The sequence below is a fragment of the Dunckerocampus dactyliophorus genome, chromosome 8, assembly GCF_027744805.1.
Source record: "Dunckerocampus dactyliophorus isolate RoL2022-P2 chromosome 8, RoL_Ddac_1.1, whole genome shotgun sequence".
NCBI classification, from domain to species: domain Eukaryota; kingdom Metazoa; phylum Chordata; class Actinopteri; order Syngnathiformes; family Syngnathidae; genus Dunckerocampus; species Dunckerocampus dactyliophorus.
This window is the reverse complement of record NC_072826.1, coordinates 15193238-15217138: the sequence shown is the minus strand read 5'-3', so window position 1 is coordinate 15217138 and position 23901 is coordinate 15193238. Positions and strand designations below refer to the sequence as shown.

The 23901-nt window shown below is 41.1% G+C and overlaps 1 protein-coding gene across 1 annotated transcript; it reads left to right on the top strand.

Annotated features, from left to right (window-relative positions):
* Nucleotides 1–181: 181 nt before the first annotated feature.
* On the top strand, nt 182–23899 carry pacsin1b (protein kinase C and casein kinase substrate in neurons 1b). The gene is made up of 10 exons (XM_054785061.1): nt 182–291; nt 15180–15286; nt 18472–18628; nt 18699–18934; nt 19164–19319; nt 19521–19696; nt 19788–19908; nt 19980–20104; nt 20227–20423; nt 20502–23899. The coding sequence occupies exons 2-10, from the start codon at nt 15227–15229 to the stop codon at nt 20609–20611; spliced, it is 1338 nt and encodes a 445-aa protein (XP_054641036.1). The 5' UTR covers nt 182–291; nt 15180–15226; the 3' UTR covers nt 20612–23899.
* The last annotated feature ends 2 nt before the right edge of the window (nt 23900–23901 follow it).

Here is a 23901-nt window from a genome sequence, read left to right as displayed (position 1 = left end):
CTTATCTTAATAAAATGTCTTTCGTTTTTAAACCACCCATCTCGGCTTAGTATATTCCCTTCCAATGTTCTCGTCGATCTTTAAAAAAAGTGCTTGTAATCTGCCGTTGACTTGGTGAGATTTATTTCTTGCCTTTTATTTTGAAATACACAGGTAGGTTTTCGGAAGTGCACATTACTATCGCTGTCTTGACCTTATCTCTCGCTTTCTCGCCATCCCCCTTCTGCCTGTGAATAAAGAAGACGATGGTTTCATTTTCCAAAGACTGAAGCACGTGGATCGTCCTCGTCGGTATGTAAGCCTTTTTTAATTTAAACCTAGCATACATATGATTGTAAATTAACTGCGTTAACTGTGTCCTTTTCATCATCCGCTTGTCCAATTGTCAGCGTTGGTTCACAATATTGAATGTCATGACGTTTATTGAAATACAAATCTTTTCTACGTAAGAGTTGCTTAAGCAATCTAGAATTCTAATTTAAAACGCTGCAGCTGCTGCTACGTGCCGTATATTGCTTTCATCCTACTCTGCAGTTTTAATTGAAGACAATGTTCAAGACTGCATGCAGTGGAGAGGGATGTGCCGGGTAGAAATTATTATTATTATTTTATTTATGTGGTGGTCGTGGTCACTCTGCCGCTGACCTCCATGTTGAGTGGGCTCGGGCTCTGTCCATGGTTCTGAAGTGAGGGGGCTGCTGGGCAGTGCACACTGTAGGCTCCTCCTTAAAGTTCCTTTTATCTCATACACACGTCTATTATTGTGTTTTTCGTTTGCAGCGGTGTGCAGCTGCACTACATCATGTATACTGAGAGCTGCAACGGGACAATACAGTGCATGCGTAAAATATTCACGGCACTTCATTTTTCCACATTTTCTTGTGTGACGTTTATTACAAAATGGAATGAATTATTTTTTTTCCTCAAAATTGTAGACACAACACCCCCTAATGACTACACAAAAACATGATTTGAAAATGTTTGCAAATTTGTTCAAAATAAAAAAACTTAAAGAAAAAAAAAAGAAATAACATTACAGGAGAGATTTAGAAATGTCTCTACACCAACGGTTTCAATCCAACCTAATGGAGCTTGAGAGGTGCTGTGAAGAGGTATGGGCAAAACCTCCCAAAGTTAGGTGTCCCAAGCTTGTGGCATCATATTCAAAAAGACCTGAGGCTGTAATCAAGTATTACGTAAAGGCTGTGAATAGGTCTACTTTTGTACATGTGATGTTTTTTGGACATTACATTTTTTTTTAAATTGAAAACATTTACAAAGTACTTTTTTTCATTATATGACTATGAATTTATTCCATTTTGGAAAAAGAAAAAGTCAAGCGCTGTGAGTGTCATCTATCCAGTGCAAAAATGTATTTAGGTGTTCCTATAAGGCACTTTTGTCAGTGTTTTATGTAATTTCATTTGAAATGAAAATGACTTTTTTTTTCCACCTAAAGGTTTTTTTTCCAATTTAAAAAAACACATACTCTACTTTTCTAACCTATGTCTTTAAAAAAAAAAACATAATATGTTTTTTCTCCAAATTGTATGTAATTTTTTAAAATGTTAACGCCAGAAAATGATTGTGATATCTTTATTATTTATTAGACTTTTCCATTATTATTATTTTTTTATCTAATTAAAATTTTATTTAAAAAAATAAACCCAGAAAAGTTTTGTGGTATGTTGTGAAACTTTGTTTTTTACTTTAATAACTTTACAAAGCTGTTCATCATATTTATAAAGTTTATGTGCGAGTAATAATTTAATTACATTTAATCATTTTAACATTATTATCATCACCTTTATTTGCTCATTGGCTGGATTAAGTCACATGGTTAAACTAATGTCTTCTAGTGGGAGATGTGTGGCCCCCTTTGCCCTACACTTGCCCCATGTGGTTTTTAAGTCAACTCCCTAATGCGTTTGTATTTTATTGTTATTATAATGCAGGGGCATGTTTGGGATTCACTTCAACAAACAAGTATCTTATTGGATGTCAGGCTAAAGAGAAAGAGACTCATTCAATTGCTCTCCATTTAGGCTGCAGAGGTGACAGACGAAATGTCACTGCTAATGTAATTAATTGCACTCATCCCCTAAGTTGTCTTTCAGACCTTTGTGTTATTCTTGCCAGACACCGTCTCTCATTTGGCCTCGCAACATCTGCTACGGGCTCAGCCGGCTGAAATGAAAAACACAGGCAGTAGCCGTTATGATGGCCTCTTCCTTTAAGTTGGCAGCCTCACAGGCAGAAAGGTTGTTTCAGTTCCTCTGATACGCTTCCTTTGCAGATCAACTGTGGTGAGGATCTGGTTAAAGGTCCACACCTAGAAATCTTGATTTCATTTTACATAGATACGGTGGTTAGAAAAAGTGTTTGCCCCCTTCCTGATTTCTTATTTTTTTGCATGTTTGTCACACTTAATGTTTCAGATCATCAAACTAATCTAAAGATTAGTCAATGACAGCACAACTGAACACAAAATGCAGTTTTTAAATGAAACTTTTTATTATTAAGGGAGAAGAAAAAATCCAAACCTTCATGGCGCTGTGTGAAAATGTGATTGTCCCCTAAACCTAATAACTGGTTGGGCCCCCCTTAGCAGCAACAACTGCAATCAACTGCAATCAAACATTTGCGATAACTTGCAATGAGTTGCTTACAGTGGAGGAATTTTGACCCACTCATCTTTACAGAATTGTTGTAATTCAGCCACATTGGAGGATTTTAACCACATTTTTAAGGTCATGCCACAACATCTCAATAGGATTCAGGTCAGGACTTTGACTAGGCCACTCTAAAGTCTTCATTTTGTTTTTCGTCGGCCATTCAGAAGTGGACTTGCTGGTGTGTTTTGGATCATTGTCCTGCTGCAGAACCCAGGTTTGTTTCAGCTTGAGATCACAAACCGGACATTCTCCTTCAGGATTTTTTGTTAGAGAGCAGAATTCATGGTTCCATTTATCACAGCAAGTCTTCCAGGTCCCAAAGCAGCAAAACAGCCCCAGACCATCACACTACCACCACCATATTTTACTGTTTGTATGATGTTCTTTTTCTGAAATGCGGTGTTATAGATGTAATGGGACACACACCTTCTTAAAGGTTTAACTTTGGTCTCGTCAGATCACAGAGTGTTTTGCCAAAGGTCTTGGAAATCATCAAGATGTTTTCTGGAAAAATTGAGACGAGCCTTAATGTTCTTTTTGTTCAGCAGTGGTTTTAGTCTTGGAACTCATTTTTGCCCAGTGTCTTTCTCATGGTGGAGTCAAGAAGACTGATCTTAACTGAGGCGAGTGAGGCCTGCAGTTATTTGGACGTTGTTGTGAGGTCTTTTGTGACCTCTTGGATGAGTCGTCGCTGAGCTCTTCGAATAATTTTGGTTGGCTGGCCACTCCTGGGAAGGTTCACCACTGGTCCATGTTTTCGCCATTTGTGGATAGTGGCTCTCAATGTGGTTCGTTGGAGTCCAAAACCTTTAGAAATGGCTTTTCCAGACTAATAGATCTCAATGAATCTCAGTTATGTTTTAACAAGGGGCAATCACTTTTTCATACAGGGCCATGTTTGGATTTTTTTTCTCCCTTAATAAATAAATAAAACATTTCATTTAAAAACTGCAATTTGTGTTCAGTTGTGTTGTCATTGACTAATATTTACATTTGTTTGATGATATGAAACATTTAAGTGTGACAAACATGCAAAAAAAATAACAAATCAGGAAGGGGGCAAACACTTTTTCACACCACTGTATAAAGCATATTTTGTCATAGTTTCCATTAGCCTTAAGTGTTCTGTTTTGTAATAACGGTAATCCTCACTTCTATTATGATCACAAACTGGAAAATATAACCATGGCAAAGGTAATGAACAGCTATAGGGCTTCGAGGCACACAATCGTGTACGTGCTCCGATGCTTTAAAAACTTCCTGAAAGACTCCAGCTATACACTTATACATTAATGATGTCATATATAAATGATTCAGAAGCTCTATTGATTTCACGCCAGCTCTTATTTGGGCTGAAGTGCTCCTTCAGTGTAATCACCTCTAAATATGTTTCTATAAGATAGTTAAGTAAAGGTTGAGTCTTGCTATAGTTATGAATAGTTCTCGACAAATTTTCTTCAAATTATAATTTATAGTCCTTTGTTTATCTTCATAATGTGGCATGCGCAGCTATCACTTCCTGTAATAAATCAGCCACAGTGGAACAACAACAGCCTATTAGACGTGTGTGTGTGTGTGTTACTGATGCTTATTGTCGAGCCTTAAGAAGCTTTGATTGTGCTGAAATGGTCTGGCTGTGTTACATGGCTGGCGACCAGTCCAGAGTGTACCCGGCCTTTCGCCTGAGGTCATCTGGGATAGGGTCCAGCATAACCCCGCGACCCTAGTGAGGACAAGCCAGGAGCTCTGTCAAATATGCGTCAGTCAACTACAGATGTGAGAGCTGCAAGTTTGATCATTTTGTTTGTCATCAGCAAACAGGCTAACCTAGCATGATGTTACTGTTAAAATATGAGTGTAATGTTAGCACTGGTGCTAACATGGCTATGTTAGTGTTGCTAACATTTGTGTCCTCCTGTCCCACTCTTGTTATGTGGTATGTGATATATAGCATCAATTACGCTGGACAAGTGTACATGTAAAAAGTGGATAAGTGCACAATAGCGGTTCTTAGAGACACACACAGCTCATTAGCATTGTAGGTACAGACACACAAGATAGCGTGTAAGGCTTACTAAAAGCACTTTTAAACGGTCTTTTGGCCAACACACTTCCAATATACTTCTGTGACATTTAAATAAGTCTCATGTTGACACATATTCTTGTATTGTCTTTCTGTTGCATTACCCAGCTATGATGCAGTTTTGCATGTGTTTATGTTGTACTATAGTGTGTTGTTGCTTGGCTGCAGACTTACTGGCAGCATCTAACAGTCAGACGACAAGAGGCCTTGTATGTGTGTGTGCGTGCATGTGCAGCTGCAGCGCCTTCGAGCGAGTCATCCTGCCAAGTATCAGCTTCCCTGCCATGAAGAGGCGACTCTAGAGACAGCTAGACGTTTAGCGTCAATGAGCAAGTGTTCACGATGCCAAACTGCACCAAAGCAGAACCTTCGATGGAGTGTTAGCACGTCGCTGTTATTAAAGCACCGAGGGAAGGAACACATATTTCCCCGCCACTGGATTTGCATCAGGTGTCATCGATACTTACCATTACCAAATATTTCCACTAACAATTGTCTTCAACTTGACACGAGCTCGGCCAGCACTTGTCTTCCAAGCACAGCAACAATGCCAAGCTGGACTCACTTAGAAGATTGTCTCAATGTCCGAGAGATAACCCCGGACCTGATGCCCCCTTTCCTTGTCTAATTTGTGATTCACGGCTGTCATAAATTAGCTGTAACAATGGTGGGATGCAACACAGAGGTCAGATGGAGCGAGTCTCCTCAGAGGCCACCCTAATTAGATGATCTACAGATGGCCTGAACATCCGCCTGTGTGTGCATCATCTTAGATATTACAGTCTTTATAGGACACACCTCTTTAATCAATTAAAGAATCAATGAAGTCTATATACTTTCAGGTTCCTTTGATGGAAGGCTCTTTTCTGTTCCTAAAGGTGTGCTTGGGTGGATTTGGTGTGGAAGAAGCCCATCAAGCACGTCGAACTGCAACACCTCGGACTGAGATGGCCATCTCTTTGGCCCTGATAATTCATCCATTCCTGTCACTTCTGAAGGACACATGTCCCCAAATCATTGATATTCTGAGATGTGTCCCTCCCCCACAATTGATTGGCAGTTGACCACTTGATGACTCTGCGCCGTGTCACCACCTTTCTTTCTCTTTCGTCTATCAGCGCGTCATCTCCTGCTGGACTGAGAGGAATGTGCGTGACCCTCCCTTGCTAATTATTGATGGCCTGATGTGTCTTAGCAGGGAAATATCAAAGTTCACTCCTGCAGTGCGTGTGTGCTAAAGGAGTGCTGCATAGCGACATGTTGCAGGCCAGCAACAGCAACAACGGTCCACACTTTCAGTGAGGCGTCAGCTCTCCTGAAGGTCGTCGGGACGAACAAGACAGCAACCGCACCAAGGTTTTGTATCTGTGCTGATCTGTTGTAGCTGCAAAATGTTAAGATTTTATTTTATGTAAGTGCAATGTAAATGTAAATGATTCAACTTTTATTAGCTATATAGTTATATAGCGCTTGCAGATTCTTGGTCTAATAACTAGAAATTGTCATTTTTTTCAGACATTGCAGTCGCAAAGTCATGGATAAACCGCTTTAACACTGTTACATACTGTACATCATAGCCTATTATAGCAATCCACGCTACCACACAAATATGCTCTCTGGTGGCTATAAGCAACATAGTACTAACATTCTAGCACTCTTGATTGGATGAATATTAATCAGGATTAACTTCTGTACATGCCATGGCATCATTGTTGCATGAAAAGTTAATTGTTTCGTCTGACGGACACCATCCATCCATCCATCCATTTATTGTCTATGCCGCTTATCCTCACTCGGGTCGCGGGTATGCTGGAGCCTATCCCAGCTGACTTCGGGCGAGAGGCGGGGTACACCCTTAACTGGTCGCCAGCCAATCACAAGGCACATATAGTCTGAAGAACATGTTCTAATAACAATGATGTTGTTTTTAACATTTAATTCCTGACTTCTGTATATGTTAGCGTTCTAAAATCTGAAGAGCTGAGTTAGACGGTAAGTGTAGCCGTCCTGATTCCTAGTGCCTTTCTGGATTAGCCCCTCCAAAGGCGGGTCACTCCCTACACACAAACAGCAACACACCCACCCCCCTCCAACTGCCTTCCCTCTCTGCCTGCATCCCTCCAGCTGAGCGCTCTGTCAGAACCACTTGAGCTAAACACCACGGGATTATCACTCTCTTCACTGACAAACACAAACGATCAATCCGAGCTGCTTTGCTGTTGATGCTCTTGTTGCTCCAAAGAGGAAGGAAGCTGCTGTCCAAGACCACGTGTCTTCTTTTTCTCCTGGCTGCATTCTAGGCTGCTGCTAATGGAGGACCGGGGGTAAGCTTTTGTTCCGGCGTGGGGGCTGTGCTGGTCTTTGTCTCGGCTCTTGATGTGTTGATGCTGGGAGTTCTGGTTCTTTCTGGACATGCTCTGGTGCTCCGGCATGTTTGGGAAGATGCTGAGGGAGGAGCAGAGAAGCCTCAGTTAATGTTGTCGATGTTTGTGCACTACCATGTTTAAAAGTGGGAGCAGCTAGCAGGGCTGTGCCAAACAAAAGCCTTCTCTCAGCGTGAAGCTAATGGATTAAGCAAGCATGATAAACACAGTGTGTCCTCGCCCCTCCCAACGCTCCAAAGATGTTGCTGTGGAAATTCTCAATGAAGTGGATTTTTTGGGAAATCTCTCGCTCACTGTCTAGGGATGATCATTGGCAAAAGTGTCGCTTCATGTGATAGCAATGGTTGACCCAAATACCAATACTACTCCCGCCCCACCCCCTTACAACTTCCCCTGACATCCTATAAAAACAGATCAGATTCTTACAGATCTGTCCCACGTTCCTCATTTCTCTATAAAATTATCATTTCAAAACCAGGTTTGAGAAAAAAGTCCAGATCCAAACATCGTATTTCTTCTGGACTTGACTAACTTAAAGACTTGAGACCAAAATTGCGCTGGTGCCCCAAAAGACTCAACCCATGACCTGACCCGCAAAAATTTGAGACCTGTCTTAAATGTTTCCCTCAAGTCGAAATGTTGTTTTATTGTTTCAGCCTTTCATCCACACAGAAACGTTCAATGACCAATTAATCCAATTAATCACTTCCAGAAAGCCAAAACTGTTAACACAAAGTACATTTTCATAGTTTTGTAATTATAGTTTTACATGCAGAAAATAATTCAAAATGTTATTTAAAATATACATACAAATGATGAATGAAAGGGCTAAATTATCATGACGTGACTGTTCCCAAAGACAGTCAAGTTCTTTTGGAGGCTGAGAAGATTGTAGAGACACTATCAACTCAACTCCAGTAGATTTTCTTGAGTTTTATTTTACACTTCGGAGCTTGCCGGTTAGGTTGACAGCCTTTGAATCAAAGAGGAATAGCATCAAATTACTGCTGAAAACTAACCACAGTTGTATGTTGAAACAATAGTTGTTACATACCAGTGGTTTCTCTCTGGTCTCTTTCCAATCATTTGCGTAGTAGTGTCTTTTCCTTCTCTACTGAATTTGCATGTCATCGCTATGTCACACAGGTATCAAACAAGTCAATTTGGCATCATATTTGTATGAAAGACATGCGTTTTTTATAGCATGATTACCATAAGAATTGTCATACTCTTTGATGAATACGTGTACGGTATTGTACAGTCATGTGATGCTATTTTTAACAATAGATTTTTAAATAAGCCACATTCGACAGAACACCTTCTACTTGACCTCGTGGTTCTCAAACCCAAGGAAGTCACACCAGTCTTTTATGGCTTTTCCAACCTTCAAATTGGAAATTGCCTGGCTTCCTCCTGGTTTGTCCTAGTAGAAGTGCGTTGGCACTGACATGTACATGCACTTCCTGACTTGGCATCCTTGCATCAGGGGTCGCTCATGTGCAAAGTTGGTCACCATAAGAAATTGGATTTCTTCCCAAATCAAAACTCCATTTCCTTCAAGGTCGGTGAGGGCTTGTTTTCCTATTTGGACTTGGGTCACCTCGGTTGCTCCAATCCAGAGGAGTGAGAATGTGAGGTTGTTGTTCCAAGATCCTCCTGATTTCTGTTTGAATCTGTTCCATTCCTGGTACCTTCTTCAACGTTGGCTGAAATTCATTGTGTGTCAAATGTGTGGGCTTTGACCCCACACATTAAAGGGATAGTTCAGTTTTACATGAACTTGTATGACATCCCCATCAGCAGTGTAGTGCATCAACAGACAAAGTAATGCCGATGGGGACGTCATACAACTTCATGTCAAAAAATTCGAACTACCGCCTTAAGGGCTCAGTGTCTTCATCTTCGTAGCCCGCTAACCTACTGAAGGTTGAGTTCGGAATACCTGTTTTGTCCTGGAAATAATGGAAGGGGCCTTCCAGAGCGTTTTCTCGTTTTCTCACTGATTGTTTGACATTTTGGGCCACTCTTTATAAATCCAATTTTCCATCCAGTGTCATCAGTGCATGCTCTAGTGACGTTAGCAAATTGAAATATCTCTGAATAGCTTCCTGAACAGTTTGACTAGCTCTCTTCTGATCTAGTGGTGTTAAATTGTCTTTTGACTTTATAAGTCCTACAGTCACTTGGTTTGTGTTCCATTTAACGTGCAGGACAATTCCTCCATGGATTTTGTCACTGCCGTTGGAGAATGTGATTTCATTCGGTCTTCCTTGCCAGTCTGGTCTTGTGAAACGTGTGGAGTTTGATTTGTGCAAGCTGCACATATTCCTCAGTTTCTTTCCTGAAGGCTTTGTCATCTTGGTTTGGGAGAGCAAAGATTTCCTTAGCTGCTGCAGCTTCGGTGTATCCAAGTTCCTCTTGACCGTTGGGAGAATCAAGCTATCAGATACTTCAAGAACATTGTGATCTTGATGACTGTCAGGTTGGTTTTGTCAAGTCTGTCTTGACCTTTTTGGAGAAGTCAAGATATCAGACACGTTGAGAACCTTGTTTTCCTGAACTACTTTTTGACAAATTTACTCTTGACAAGTTTACTCTTGCGGTTTCTTGCATAGCTGCCTGAGCAATGCAACCAGTTGGTCTGTCTTCAGTGTTAAAAATGATGGCATTTTCTCCTGTCTTTGATAGGTCATCATGCTCGATGAAAGTGCTTGATTTGTTTGTAAAAGCTTTCTTGGTTTCCCTGGCACCTTTGAGTACCAAGAGCTTTCTGGCCTCCTTTAGCCGACAAGCTTGACAAGTTTGACAAGAGTTTAACCTGATCACTGCTAAGATTGCCAGATTGCTAGTACTCTCTTCCTTTTTCCACTGTTCTTTTCCTATATTGGACAGAGGAAGTAATGGTGATCCCCTCTCCACTCCTTGTTGTTGCAGAGGTACAATTTATCACAGTGCTCTTCTTCATCGCGACATCTTAACACAGTCCGCAGGCCCCTAAATTCGCCACCGCAGCTTTCTTCCCAAGCAGTCCAAGCCTTTTGAACTTCCCACAGAGAAAGACTCTGTAGTGATGTCGACCTTCTCCGGACACTATGCATGTGCTTCCAGTGGCCCTCGTTGAGGTTGATGTTTTTGGTGAATGATCGTGTTCTTTCAATAGCGTAGGGGGGGTTTCTTTAATGTGCGCTAAATCGTGTAATTTCTACAAGGTTCTTTTCCTTTCTTTGGAGGAATGACAGCAACTTGCTGAACCAGTTTGAAGTAGAAACATCGTTCCTGGTATCATCTACAAACCTCAATCATTGATTGTCTGCTAGAACCTGTTCTATCTTTTTGATGAGTTCAGTTATTTGCCTTGGGTTGTTCCCCTCGATGGGAGGTAGATCCTGTAACTTCCTCAGGATCGAAATGACGAGGGATGGTTTGTTTCCATACTTGCTGGCAAGGACTCAGAATATTTCTTCGTCAGTACTGTAGGATGTTAATCGAAGGTCTTTTATTATCCTCTTATCTAAGCTGTCTATGAACTAAACTTCCAAGACTTCATCTGATCCGTGTGGATTTGCTTGTTTTTGCAGTGAAATCTAATCTTTCTTCCATCAGTAGTAGTCTGTCGCAACCATTGAACATGGGTAGACGACTTGCTTTAACTTTTCTGGACTGTGCTGGGACTAGCGATAAACTCTCATGATCAGTCTGTGGGATGTGGAACTGGCATTTCTTATACTTATACTTCAGGTCACTTTTAGTCTCTAGGATAGTTTCGACCCTTGCTTTTATTTCCTTCATCTCATCCTGTGGTCCCCACATTTGCCACGCTGAAAAAGCATAAGTTGTTTCAGTCACCTGTTTTTCCAGGTCATCCAGATGTGATTTGTAGTTATCGCGAATATTATATATTTCTGACAGTTTGTGCAGAAATTCTTTGGTTATGCAAACCGATCTCGGAGGTGAACATGCTGGATGTGGAGTTCCTGGGCTGGTGTGGTTACACGTGGTCTGCGTTTGTGAGGCTGGTTGGATGAACTGCCAAATTCTCTGAAACGCCTTCGGAGACGGCTTATGGTAGAGAAATGAACGTTCAATACACGACCAACTGCTGTCAACTTGCCAATTGCACACTCCCTCAAATCTTGCTACATCTGCGCTGTGTGATAAAAATGCACATTTCAGTGTGGCCTTTTATTGTGGGCAGTCTAAGGCACACCTGTGCACTAATCATGTTGTCTAATCAGCATCTTGATATTGCACACCTGTGAGATGGGATGGGTTATCTCAGCAAAGGAGAAGTGGTCACTATCACAGATTTAGACAGATGTATGAACAATATTTCGAGAGAAATGGTGATATTGTGTATGTGGAAAAAGTTTTAATGAGTTCATCTCGTAAAAAATGGGAGCAAAAACAAAAGTGTTGCGTTTATATTTTTGTTGAGTGTACATTTAGTCACTAGACTGGTCCGAATGAGCTCCTCAACAAATTTCTGCGCCATCTTGTCCGCCATTTTGTGAATTAAGTTAAATTTCTTCATGAAAGAACCTGTAGCAGAAGGTTTTTTCCTTGAAAGTATTTTGAGTTCTGTTACGTGATCCTCCATTTCAATAGATCTCAGCTTGGTCCGCAGTTTGGTTTGGAACATTTACAGAATTTCTTTTCCGTCCAACAACTGCACCATGGTTATCAACTGTGAAGTTATTTTGGTCTCGAGCCAGCCTGCACTGGAAAAGGCTGAGAAGATAGTATAAGACGCTTTATCAGTAGATTTTCTTAAGTTTTCGCTGACACTTGAACTATTTACGGGAGCTTGCAAGTTAGGTGGATGACATTTGAATCAAAGAGGAATAGCATCAAATTACGACTCAAGACACAGTTGTATCTTCATCAACAGTAGTTTTTACATACCAGTGGTCTCTCTTCTCTCCTTACAATCATTTGCGTAGTAGTGTCTTTTAATTCTCTACTGAATTTACCAATTATTTACTTTGTACAACCAGCTAGCATCATATAAAACATGTCATAGCTATGTCACATAGGTATCAAACAAGTCAATTTTGCATCATATTCTTATCAGACTTGAAAGACATGCTTTTATTAAGCATCATGGTTAGCATAAAAATTGTCATACTCTCACATACAGTCATGCACAGTCATGTGATGCTTATTTTTAACAAAATGTTCTCAAATAAGCCAAATTCGACAGAACAGAAACAATGGCACGGACACCACCTTCCTGTTTTGCCATGGGTTATTTCTTGAATTCAATAGCGTTTCTCACGTCAATAACCCAAAACAGAGCCAAAGAAAGCTGCGAGTGCCAGCATTTGATAAAGAAAGTGGAAAAACTTTGGAATTCAAGAAATAACTGGTGACAAAACACAAAGTTGGTGTCTGTCTTGACCTCGCTGCCACTTCGTGTCTTTGGGATAAACTTGTATTTTATTACCTTGTAGTCAAGATGATGTCATCTTAAATGTAACTTTTTCTTCCAGCCCATTAATTTGTTTACAAAGTGACGGAGTGTTTACAAAGCAGTATTCGGTCTGTTGAAAAACGTAAGAAGTCAGAAATTCTGGGTTACAATATATGGAACAAAAATCAGCTTTTATAGGATGATAAACAAGCTCCTCAGTTGGATTCGGCCATGAGGCAAACATTTGAGTGGAGTTTCCCACTTTTAATGTTTTATACTAAACTAGGCTAATTAATTGCTCTTATTAACTTACTTGTTTGTCTTTATTGGACAATCAGTTTTAATATTGCAGGATCATGTGACTACTCTGTCATTTTCTAGTTTGCATTTCATTTTGAAATGCTTTATTCATCCCTGTGCCTTGTTTGTGTTTCCCAGCAGTCCGGCAAACAATTACACCCTTATTAATTGCTACATCAAATTGTCACATGTGCATTTTATAGCGACAATTAAAAGAATAATAAAATGTCAATCGTCCATGTGTTGTATAGCAACTTAACAAAAGATAGTAACAATTGACTGCAACTGTTTAATTCTTCATTCAGTGATTGCTCCTTATGTGTGTTGACAACACAGTGACTCTGCAAGTTGTCCCACGGAAATGTCAATGGGTCGATTCCACTGAAGATTAATAGCTGCTCTTTGTATTTATTGATCTCAAGGGAGGAGAAAGCTGGAGAAAGAGACCGAAGCATTCAGGTTGAGAACCTACTGTTTCCTTGATGCCGTCGACTGGTTCACCTTTAGATTCAGACTTTGTACTTTTATCAGCTGCTGTGTGTGCATAATAGTAAAACTGCATGGCAATGGTAATTGTTTAATTTGATTTTGAACATGCATACGGGTTACATTGGAAAACATAACACTACAATTCACAGTTCCACATGTCCAAAAGGAGATATCCCCCTTAATTTGATTCCACATACTGATATGCTGAAGGTTTTTAGTGTTGTTCGCACATATACAGTAAATATTTTAAGTTAATTTTTCCTCTATGATCATATTTCTCCTCTCTTGTTGAGAAGAATTGTATGTTTTTGGGTAGCAGGTTATTGTTTGCTTTATGCATAGTTTTAGCTGATGTCAGCAAATTTTAATAATTGTGATTTTAAGAATAAAGGGTTGGTATGTTCTCTATAAGCAGCATTGTGGATTATCCTGACCTTTTTTGTAGCACAGTTAGTGAAGTGTACTTTTATAGTTATTTCCATATCGCCACACAATAGGTTAGATATGGTAAAATCAGAACAATAGAGAGTATGGAGTGATACTTGTTCCATGGTTTTGTTACATGGTTTCAAAATGAGTATGTTGAGCCGTCACTGTCAGTATTGATTGCTTACACTACTACTACTACACTGCACAAATATCAATATTACCGTATATATCTGACCAATGTCCAGCAGGGCTGCAACTAACAATTATTAGTCTGTCTCGACTAATCGAGTACCATTTTTTCTGCCTGTGAGCTACTTTTAAAATGACCAAGTCTCAAAGATCTACCTCATACTACAAACAGGGAGAATTTATATATTTAGCTATTTTATCAATATGACTATTTATGTACATTGTACCTTGTACATCAGGGGTGCACACACTTTTTCAGCATGCAAGTTACACGTCAAAATGATCTACCTGTTACTATAAAACGTATAACATATCTAACCGGTAAACTTTGAAACTTGAAACTACTAAATACAAGTACTAGTAAGTATTTCACATTCACAGTTTCAAAGTTTGCAGGTCATCAAAGTAGTTGATATTGTTCAATAATTCACAATTCAATTCAGTATGGCAATGAAAGAAATTACACATAATTTCTCAAAAATTCTGCAGATAACCTCAGTCGTATGTCAGTCAAAATAGCTACGCAGCGTTCATTGTATACATTCCAGTTCATGTACTACGTCCAGTTAGCATTTGCCGTCAAACATTACAGATAGACAAGAAATGAAAATGATTATGCGCAAGACAATGCAGCTGGAGTCGAGGCAAAAATGAATCATGAAATAATAGTTTCACAAACAAAACTGTAGAAAACGCATCTATAGCGGCGTTCAGGGTGCCAAGCAGAGCTGTCAAACAACTGAGTTTTGTCCTATATAACTAGCCGCTGCAAGTGAACGGATAACTTTTGTTAAAGATATCGGCATCATACTGCTGACTTAGCTTATCTGTAATCGGACTAATAAAGATGAAAGTTGCACTTTCGTGTGTCGCTGGAGTCAAAGCTGATGTGTGTGAATATCTTGTTTTGCCTAAAACACAAAGGTCATAGGTCTGCTTTCTGATTAAGGAAATTAAAAAATATTCACATTTCAGAAGCTAAAATCAGGTGATATTTACATTTTTAAATTAAAAAAGATTAATCAAATACCAAAATAGTTGTTGTTTGATTGGATAATCGATTAATCATCGATTAATTGTTGCAGCTTGAATGTCATGCGTATTGTGCATGGTCGCATACATATTGCTTTAATCAAAGAGGTAATGTTCTTAAACATGCTGTAGTGTTTTTCATGGAAGTTGACATCTCATTTGTTTTTGTTTTTTTTATTTCTACTCAGCAGTGCATGAGAGGAGCTACCAAAGCTGCCCTGCCCTAACTGCTAACATGTCTGGTGCCTACGACGAGTCGGCCAGCCTGGAGGAGAGCACAGACAGTTTCTGGGAGGTGAGAAATACGAGGGAAGCAGTTTGTTGATCTCTCTGTGAACCAGACATCTGTGGAAATAGATTTCTTTAGGACCATGTGTAAAACATAGCCCAAATGGCCAGTGGTGGAAGAATGGAGGTAAATATGGCGTTGCTTGCCTTACACAGTGTACTTCCTGCAAAAGCTAGCCTTTTTCTGGCTTTTTGAATTCGTATCAGAAGACACCCTATGGGGGGACAACGTCAGCTGTGCAATATTCCAGCCTTGGGAAGGTGAAAAAAACGTTTTTTCCTGCTTCAGAGGTACTATGCGAGCTGTAACAGAGGCAGGATGACACCTGTGCGTATGGGTAAACATGGATAGTTCACAGCCTACCCCAAAATTGTTGCCACGAAGAATACAATATAGTTTAGAATATCTTGCTAAAATGACAAAATTAAATTCAGGAGGAACTTTAAGGGTTCTGGTGCAATAATTGGTTAATTATTGTGTTGAGCCTTTCCCGATTAGCTTATATACATCTGATCATAATTTTAAGACGGGTTGAAAAATTGCAAGAATTTACATTTTGCACTGTTGGATCTTAAGGAGGTTCTCAGCAGAGCTTCAAAATGCAAAAACTCATGAACTTCCCTTGCCATCCATCCCCACATTTTTTCAGTTGCATTTAGATCAGGGTAACGTGCAGGATGGTCCAAAAGGGTGAGGTTATTCCTCTGGAAGAAGTCCTTTGTTAGGCAGGCATTGTGAACTCCAGTGTCGTCCTGTAAAAAAAGCCCAGTCATTACCAGACCGACGAGGGCCTTCAGTCATGAGGGATGCGCCCTGCAACATGTCTAAATAGCCAGCTGCAGTTTGACGTCGCTGTACAAGCTGAAGCGCTGAAAAAGCACCCCAAATCATGGTGGCGCCCCCTCCACTGTAACCGTGTGGAAACCATCTCAGGTGGGACCTTCTTGTAATGCCAGTAATGTTGTAAGCTATCAGGACCATTTAAGGTTACATTTTTTTTTTTCATACTTTCTTCCACCTTTCAATGTCCCATGTTTGGTGCTCTCGTACAATTTCAATATGTCACCTCCTTGTCTTTGCTGTGAGTTCATGGCTGCATTTGTTTGAATCTGGTTCCCAGAACGTGTTCTGGTCATGATGTCACAGCCAAGATGGCGGCGGTTCACAAAAAATTGCTGGGGGGCGTGTCAAAATTCATTTCACTTATATTTTATAGTTGTTTATTTATCTATGACAGCAGTATGACAAAAATGTTTGATTGAGTGAGTATTTTCATTTTGTTATTGTTTTTGTGTCATGATCACTTGAAGATCCAATAGTGCAAAACGTAAATTCTTGCAATTTTTCAACTTGTCTGAAAATTTTGACCAGGAGTGTATGTAGACATTGTCCTTTAAACTGTCTAAAGATCGTGTGTGTCTCAAAGAAGTCAAAAACAGGGTTAGAGTAGGAGTCTATTTGTGTCCCTTAATGTCCAGTCTACAGTAATGCCTTGGACTCCAAGTAACTGTTTGTACCATTTCCAGGTCTAAAAATGTAAATGTGTGTTCCCAAGCTGTGAAATAGTGCCGTTTTGTTGACAAAATAGCAAGATGACGTCATCATGAATGAGAAATTAACATGACACCACCAACTACGGCTTTCTAGCACAAGCAACCAAGAGTAACTGGACTTCCCTGAGGTCATTCATTATATATGAGAGCTGATGACTGTTGAGAATTCCAACCAAGAAGCGCTTTAACACAAGTAGCACTGTGCCTCAGCGGGTTTGCTGCATTTGGAAGTCTAACAAGGAATGGAACTGTTCTCACACGCAAAGTCGTCCCTTCCTGCGTGTCCCCTCACACCCTGCAGTGTTTTATCATTAACATGTCACTCAGCTGTGCGGTGCTTTCAGCCGGAGCAGCAATAGGTGTCGTCTTCCAGTGCAGCATCGCTACATCAGTGTTGCCCGCTGCATCACGGTGCTGCGGTGCTGACTCGACTGCTTGGCAATGCTGACGGTACCACTGAGGGTGTTGAGTTCATGTATAGGGGCGTGACATCGCTAGATTCATAAATCGTAATGAAAGATCTTGAGCTGCCAGACCAAAGACCTGAATCTGTACCCATAGTGGCTTAATTCTACAATATAATGCAATGAAATACAATCATTTTGCCTTTATAAAGACTATAATGCTCACTTTGGAATGACACTGCCAGAGAGGTATTTATTTAACTGTATGTTTAATATTGTGGTTGTAGGTTGTGTTTCTAATATTATGAATTAATCCAATACAGTGTGGTGTCCTAATTTTTTCACATGACTATGAATTTGTGTAAGATGATTATTTTACTCCTGCTACCATACTGTGTTGCCTATGCTATTATTTTTTCATACAAATACATAAACGCACCACATTGTGGCACTGTTATTAAACCTCAAAGTTTGACACCTTAGTCGGATTGACTTGAAATTTCTGTACACAACACCAACTGAAACCTGACATTTAACTGACATTTTGTCTGTTATAAAACTTTGATGATATCTGTATGACATGTATGCTGGTATGTCTTCCAAAGCATTTTGACCACAACCCATGGGGAGCGCCACATGTCATTTTCACATCACCGTATGCCCTGTAAATTGCTTCAAGTAGCATATGTAAGTCAGAAGGTAAAATTAAGTTCGCTCACGTCTGTACAATAAATAAGATGCAAAAGACCGCTGGATGGACATAGTTTAGTCGATTAAGCTTAGTCGATTCTTCATCATGTAACTGCTGAACTCATCCTCACATTTTAATTTCTTTAATCCAGTCACAAAGGTTTTCTGCTGTAACTTTTATACTGAAAGAATGCGAGGCCTGCTCTATCTAATCTGTATGCTATCCCTGTTCTTGTGGCTCCTTCATTCATCAATTAATTATCATGGCGGCTCATTAGCCCAAAACCAATTAGGTATATTCCCATCGAGCACATATAACCAACTAAAAGGTGCTACAGACACACATTTTAATCAATTCATGAATCAGTCAAGCGATGAGCTAGACAGCTCACTTCCTCCAGAATGCTAATTTCAAGTTTATGGGAACAGTTTGGGGTGTTAGCAAGGGTTATATGAACTTCAACCCCATCAAACATCACATGTGGTCAGGATACTTAGTCCATAAAACGTACTTTGAGTTTGCACATTTCATTCTGTTGGTAAGGTCGGAAACTACAAGCGTTCAGTGAAGCGGATCGACGATGGTCACAGACTCTGCAATGACCTCATGAACTGCATCCAGGAGCGAGCTAAAATTGAGAAAGCCTACGCACAGCAGCTGACCGAGTGGTCCAAGAGATGGAGACAGCTGGTAGACAAAGGTGAGAGAAGTTTCAAGCTCCCAGGTCGACATATTCTCACTCTGTGATAACATGACCCATCCCATCCCAGGTCCTCAGTATGGGACAGTGGAACGCGCTTGGATATCACTGATGACGGAGGCGGAGAAGGTGAGCGAGCTTCACCAGGACGTGAAGAACAGCCTGATGAGCGAGGACTTTGAGAAGGTGAAGAATTGGCAGAAAGACTCGTACCACAAGCAGATGATGGGAGGCTTCAAGGAAACCAAAGAGGCAGAGGACGGCTTCAAGAAGGCCCAGAAGCCCTGGGCTAAAAAATTGAAGGAGGTGAGAAAATGATAGAAGCCATGAACTCCACAAAAGTTGAATCAGTGCCACCTAGAATCCTTTTTTGTGGTTGTTGAAGATGTTTCGCATTAAATCAGAAGAATTCTGAAACATCTTGACAACAATGAAGGAGTCCAGTTGCCTACAATTCACCTTTTTTGGAACCGTGACCTGCAGATGGCAGAGAGAATCCACACAGACATGTTCTTTTGTCATCTCGCCCTGTCAGCTGGAGGCGGCCAAGAAATCGTACCACGTCTCCTGCAAAGAGGAGAGGTTGGCCTCCACCAGGGAGGCCAACGGCAAGGGTGAAGCCACTGTAACTGCCGACCAGCTGAAGAAACTCCATGAGAAAGTGGATAAGTGCAAAGTCGATTCACAGAAGGTGAGAACGATGCAAGCCTCTCTTTTAAAGATGAGAAGCATCATGGGTGTTATCAGCATTGTTAATATGTGACTCAGCACCGCACTTTAACCCCCACCTCCCTCTGAGTCCACTGAGCAGATCTCTTCTCCACTGGAATCTGCTATATTTTGGCTTCCACTCTGTTGAGCTGTGATTTGCTGTGTGTGGGTGTGTGTAAAGGCCAAGGACAAGTACGAGAAAGCTCTGGATGAGCTGAATAAGTGCACGCCTGCGTACATGGAGAACATGGAACAAGTCTTTGACCAGTGTCAGCAGTTTGAGGAGAAGAGGCTGAGCTTCCTCAGGGAGGTGCTGCTGGACATCAAACGCCACCTCAACCTCACAGAGAACCAAAGGTTTGAATCATTTAAAGGCTAAGTATAGGGTGTGCCTACATATGTGAGATGCTGTAGAAATCGGCCCTGAACTCTTGTCTGTATTGAGCAGCTACACGTCAGTGTACCGGGAACTCGAACACACCATCACGTCAGCCAGCCCTCAGGAAGACCTGCAGTGGTTCAGCAACAACCATGGCCCCGGCATGCACATGAACTGGCCGCAGTTTGAGGTACAGTAACCACCACAGTCCCGTCAATGCAGAAACAAGGGCAGCGACCAAACCATTTTCTTGTTTTGTAGGAGTACAACCCAGACCTTGCCCATAGCATCACAAAGAAGGAAAAGTCAAAGAAAGGCAGTGATAGCATCATGCTGACCAATGTCACCACAGTGGTGGACCGTGCTCAAGCTGCAGATCAGGGCAGGTGAGTTGTGTTCAAGTGACCTTTGGATAGGGGACCAAAAGATCTCTGCACGCTGAGTCAATTTGGTCATTCCATGTTCCCTCATGGGTCCACACAACAATCTTTATTTGGTCTTTATTCAGTGTGAGCAGCTACGAGAAGAACCAAGCGTACACGGCCTCCAACGAGTGGTCGGACGAGGACCAGACGGCACCCAACTCAGCCAGCGACACCAACGGTGGCGGCAACCCCTTTGACGAAGAGATGGCCAATGGCGTGAGAGTGCGGGCGCTGTACGATTACGAGGGCCAGGAGCAGGATGAGCTCAGCTTCAAAGCAGGTGAGAGTCGCGCACAATCTTAACAAATCTGCTATTGGTCATCCTGCTGGAGTCTTGTGTGTGTGTTTCTCCACAAAGGCGACGAGCTGACAAAGCTGGAGGACGAGGATGAGCAGGGCTGGTGCAAAGGTCGCCTCGACAACGGCCAGCTGGGTCTCTACCCGGCCAATTACGTGGAGCCTATCTAGCGGTCTTTCAGACTCTAAACTGGACTAAACCATGAACGCACACTGACTTTCTCACGCTTCTCCGTGCGTCCATCCCACTGAGCTTTCTTTCCCCATTCAGGATCATGTGACTCCCAATTCTGCATTTTAAGAGATGGTCTTCAAAGTCATGCCTGGATAGCAAGAACGAGCTATGCATTGTGCATTTCATGTATATATTTCCTTTTTTTTACCATCTGGATGCTTGCACAATGTTGACTCTTCATAGACTGTGAATTATTTACATTTTTAGTTTAAAGGATCCTAAAGACTATGGTTTAAAAGATCATGCGACAGGCAGGCTAGGTGTTAGCTAAGCTTAAAAACTGGAAACAAAATCCACGGACAAGCAAAAACTGGCATTTTTACACTTTGCCAATTAACCTGTACTCAATACACAAAAAACAATATTGCTCTTCAATTTCGGGCTCTCGAACTTTTTACACCAAGAACCACCGCAAAATGTTGCTTTGCAAGTACATTTGCTACCTCCATTTGCCATCACAATTTAGCCGTGGACATGTGGCAGTAGATAACTCATAGATAACCAAATTGAGTTAAACAATAAGCCAGTAAAGGAACATTTAAAGTCAATTCAATTTCAGCAAATCTTTGGTTAGTAAATTTGTATTGGCACGGTTATTTCCTACATACATTTCTAATATACACTTGTCCCTCGTTGTCCCCCCCAATTTGAAATACTATTGAGAAACTCATAATATCTATTTATTTATCCGTACTGCAAGGACTGAACTCGAAACTGAAACCAGCATACAAGCGTATTCAAGAGTCAAATTGCTTGCAGAGTACGACAAATTCATACATGTTGGCAGGTCTGTTGAAAGTCCTCCCTGCCTCTCACACCGGACAGTTCACCGTGGCCCGCCCCACTATTTGAGAGGCACTGAAATGTAACGTAACGTCTCAATGTTTTGTGTCATTACTGCCGCCTAGTGACCATAATACTACATATCATTTGCAGTACTGTGTTTTCACTCTTTGTGCTAAGCTAACAAGCTAATGCTGTGACTGACTTGATATTGCTAGCAGCACTAACCATGTTTTCACTCTTTAGCTAATAAGCTAACGCTGTGACTTACTTGAGATCAGAATTGTTGTTTTGTGGGGAATTTGCTATTTACGTTTAAGCAAGAACACAAAAAGCATGTGTGCCAATTTACGGGCTGCATTCTAAGACATATGACGTCATATCATCGTGCGCATCATTGGGAACCTCACGTTTCCCATCATGCCTTGCGCGCCGCTACTTCCAAAAATACATGGCAGCACAAATGTAGGTAGTATGTTGTTTTTTTTTACTCATTTAAACAACAAAGGTAGACATGTGAAACTTCGCTGCCGACGTTATAATGTTTTATAAAATACTTGTCGTTAGTAATGCTAACATGTAGCCACCTAGCATCCGGAGGCTCGCTGTCACATTTGACCAGGGTTACCCACTGAACTCTAAGTAGTTTACAGTTCAGTGGGTTTACCTGATTAATAAGCAGCCACTGAATTAGCACACACGTTTCCGCTCCCCCCATTTCGACCAGAAACAAAACCTGCCTCCACTTACCGCCTTTTAAAGGAGAATAGCCTCATTTCTTACAAATATTTACATGGAAAACTAAGCCTCCCTTGGTGGTTACAGTATGTGTGTGCTATTGCTAACACAAACGCTCTACCAGAACTACTGCATTGCTTCAATTTGCTTTCTCTGCAATGTTTTGTATGTAATGAACATTTGGGTATCAGGCAGACTCCTGGGAGCATGTTGCAGCATAGGTATGTTATATGATAGTGGTGTGGTGGCTACAGGTGTCAGCGTTGAAGTGAACACTACACCCTGTCTGGTGTTGTCTTACTTGCAAAAGCAGAGAAAGCTGCAGCCGACAAGAAGAAGAAACGGGACCAGCATATGAAATATTGATGAGCGTTTCCTTACGCAAGAAAGAAGCCGGTTGTGAACAAACTGTTTACTGTTTTCAGGTGGACTAAACATCGCCTTATCATAGTCCACCACCCTGCCGCATCCAAAGTGCTTGCTTCAACTCCTTTTCTTCTGACTTTGCAGCGCTTGTTTACTTTCCACCAACAGAAAGAGACTGACTTGTTGCATTTTAACAGTATTTCAATGGCTGCATACACTGTGACAGTCCTGGAATGAAACCCTAAAAGTCCTCCCTGCTCTTGTTGGAAAATGTGAGGACAACCTCCTACTAAAAGGACTCAACGACTGTCTTTTTGTGAGAACACTGCTCCAAAGTCCAAACTGTAGTGCCTGTTTGAGTGGAAATAAAAGTTGTCATCAGGAGGCACACCAGAGTCTCAAAGCAGTTTTCTGAACGGGTTGTAAAAAGATTTGGCCGCTGGAGGTCAGTATTTACTAACTTTTTTTATCAGCTAGACAGCTCTATGATCATGCAGCAGGAGAGCCTGTTCTTGGAAGAATTTAGTTGCATTTCGTACTATAAGTATTGCGCTGTATATTGTAGAGGTGGCACAAGATCTTGCGAAATTAAAACGTGACAAGATTTCTCGTGGGCACTAGGCCTGGGACTAATCACGCAATAAATGAAGATGAACTCAATAATTTAGCAGGCCTCAGTACTCTGACATGTGCGTTCGTGTCTCTTTTGCATGTCTCTCGCCAACAAACAGGCAGGAAGGGAGTTCACTCTGTGCATTGTTTGTCCCAGAGAACACCTGCGTGAGGTAGAGTTGGGAGTTGCTTGAATTTGAACGATTCCGGGTTCTGATTCTGATTCCTTGTTTCGATTCTAGTTCTTGACGATTCTCGATTCCGATGCATTCAAAGGCAAGTTTGCATGGTTTAAATGAGCGTGCTAAACAGAGTTCTTTTTGGATGAAATGTCTGAACTTCTCCATGAATTTTCTAAACGATATGAACTTTTTTTTGTATCAACTTGTATCAACACCATTTCTCACAGATCTATTTTCCCAGAAAACACTTTCACAAAAGATGTTTACTTTTAAAAAGCTTATGTAAAGCATTTCCACATATGCTGTCGTTTATGTGTGAGTGATGCTGCAGGCACTTAAACATGCACTAACCCGGGTGCAGAATGTTGTCAATGAGTTAGGAGTCTTGATCTACCATATTAGCACTTGTCTACTTACTGCCTCAATGCTGGTGTAAGCTATTTTTAATGGCACCCTTATTTTGTTACCATAAGCAAACAGGATGTAGTGCACATCACTCTTATTTTGAAGGTCGGGAGTGTGTTGTGTGGGGCGAGAAGGTCTCT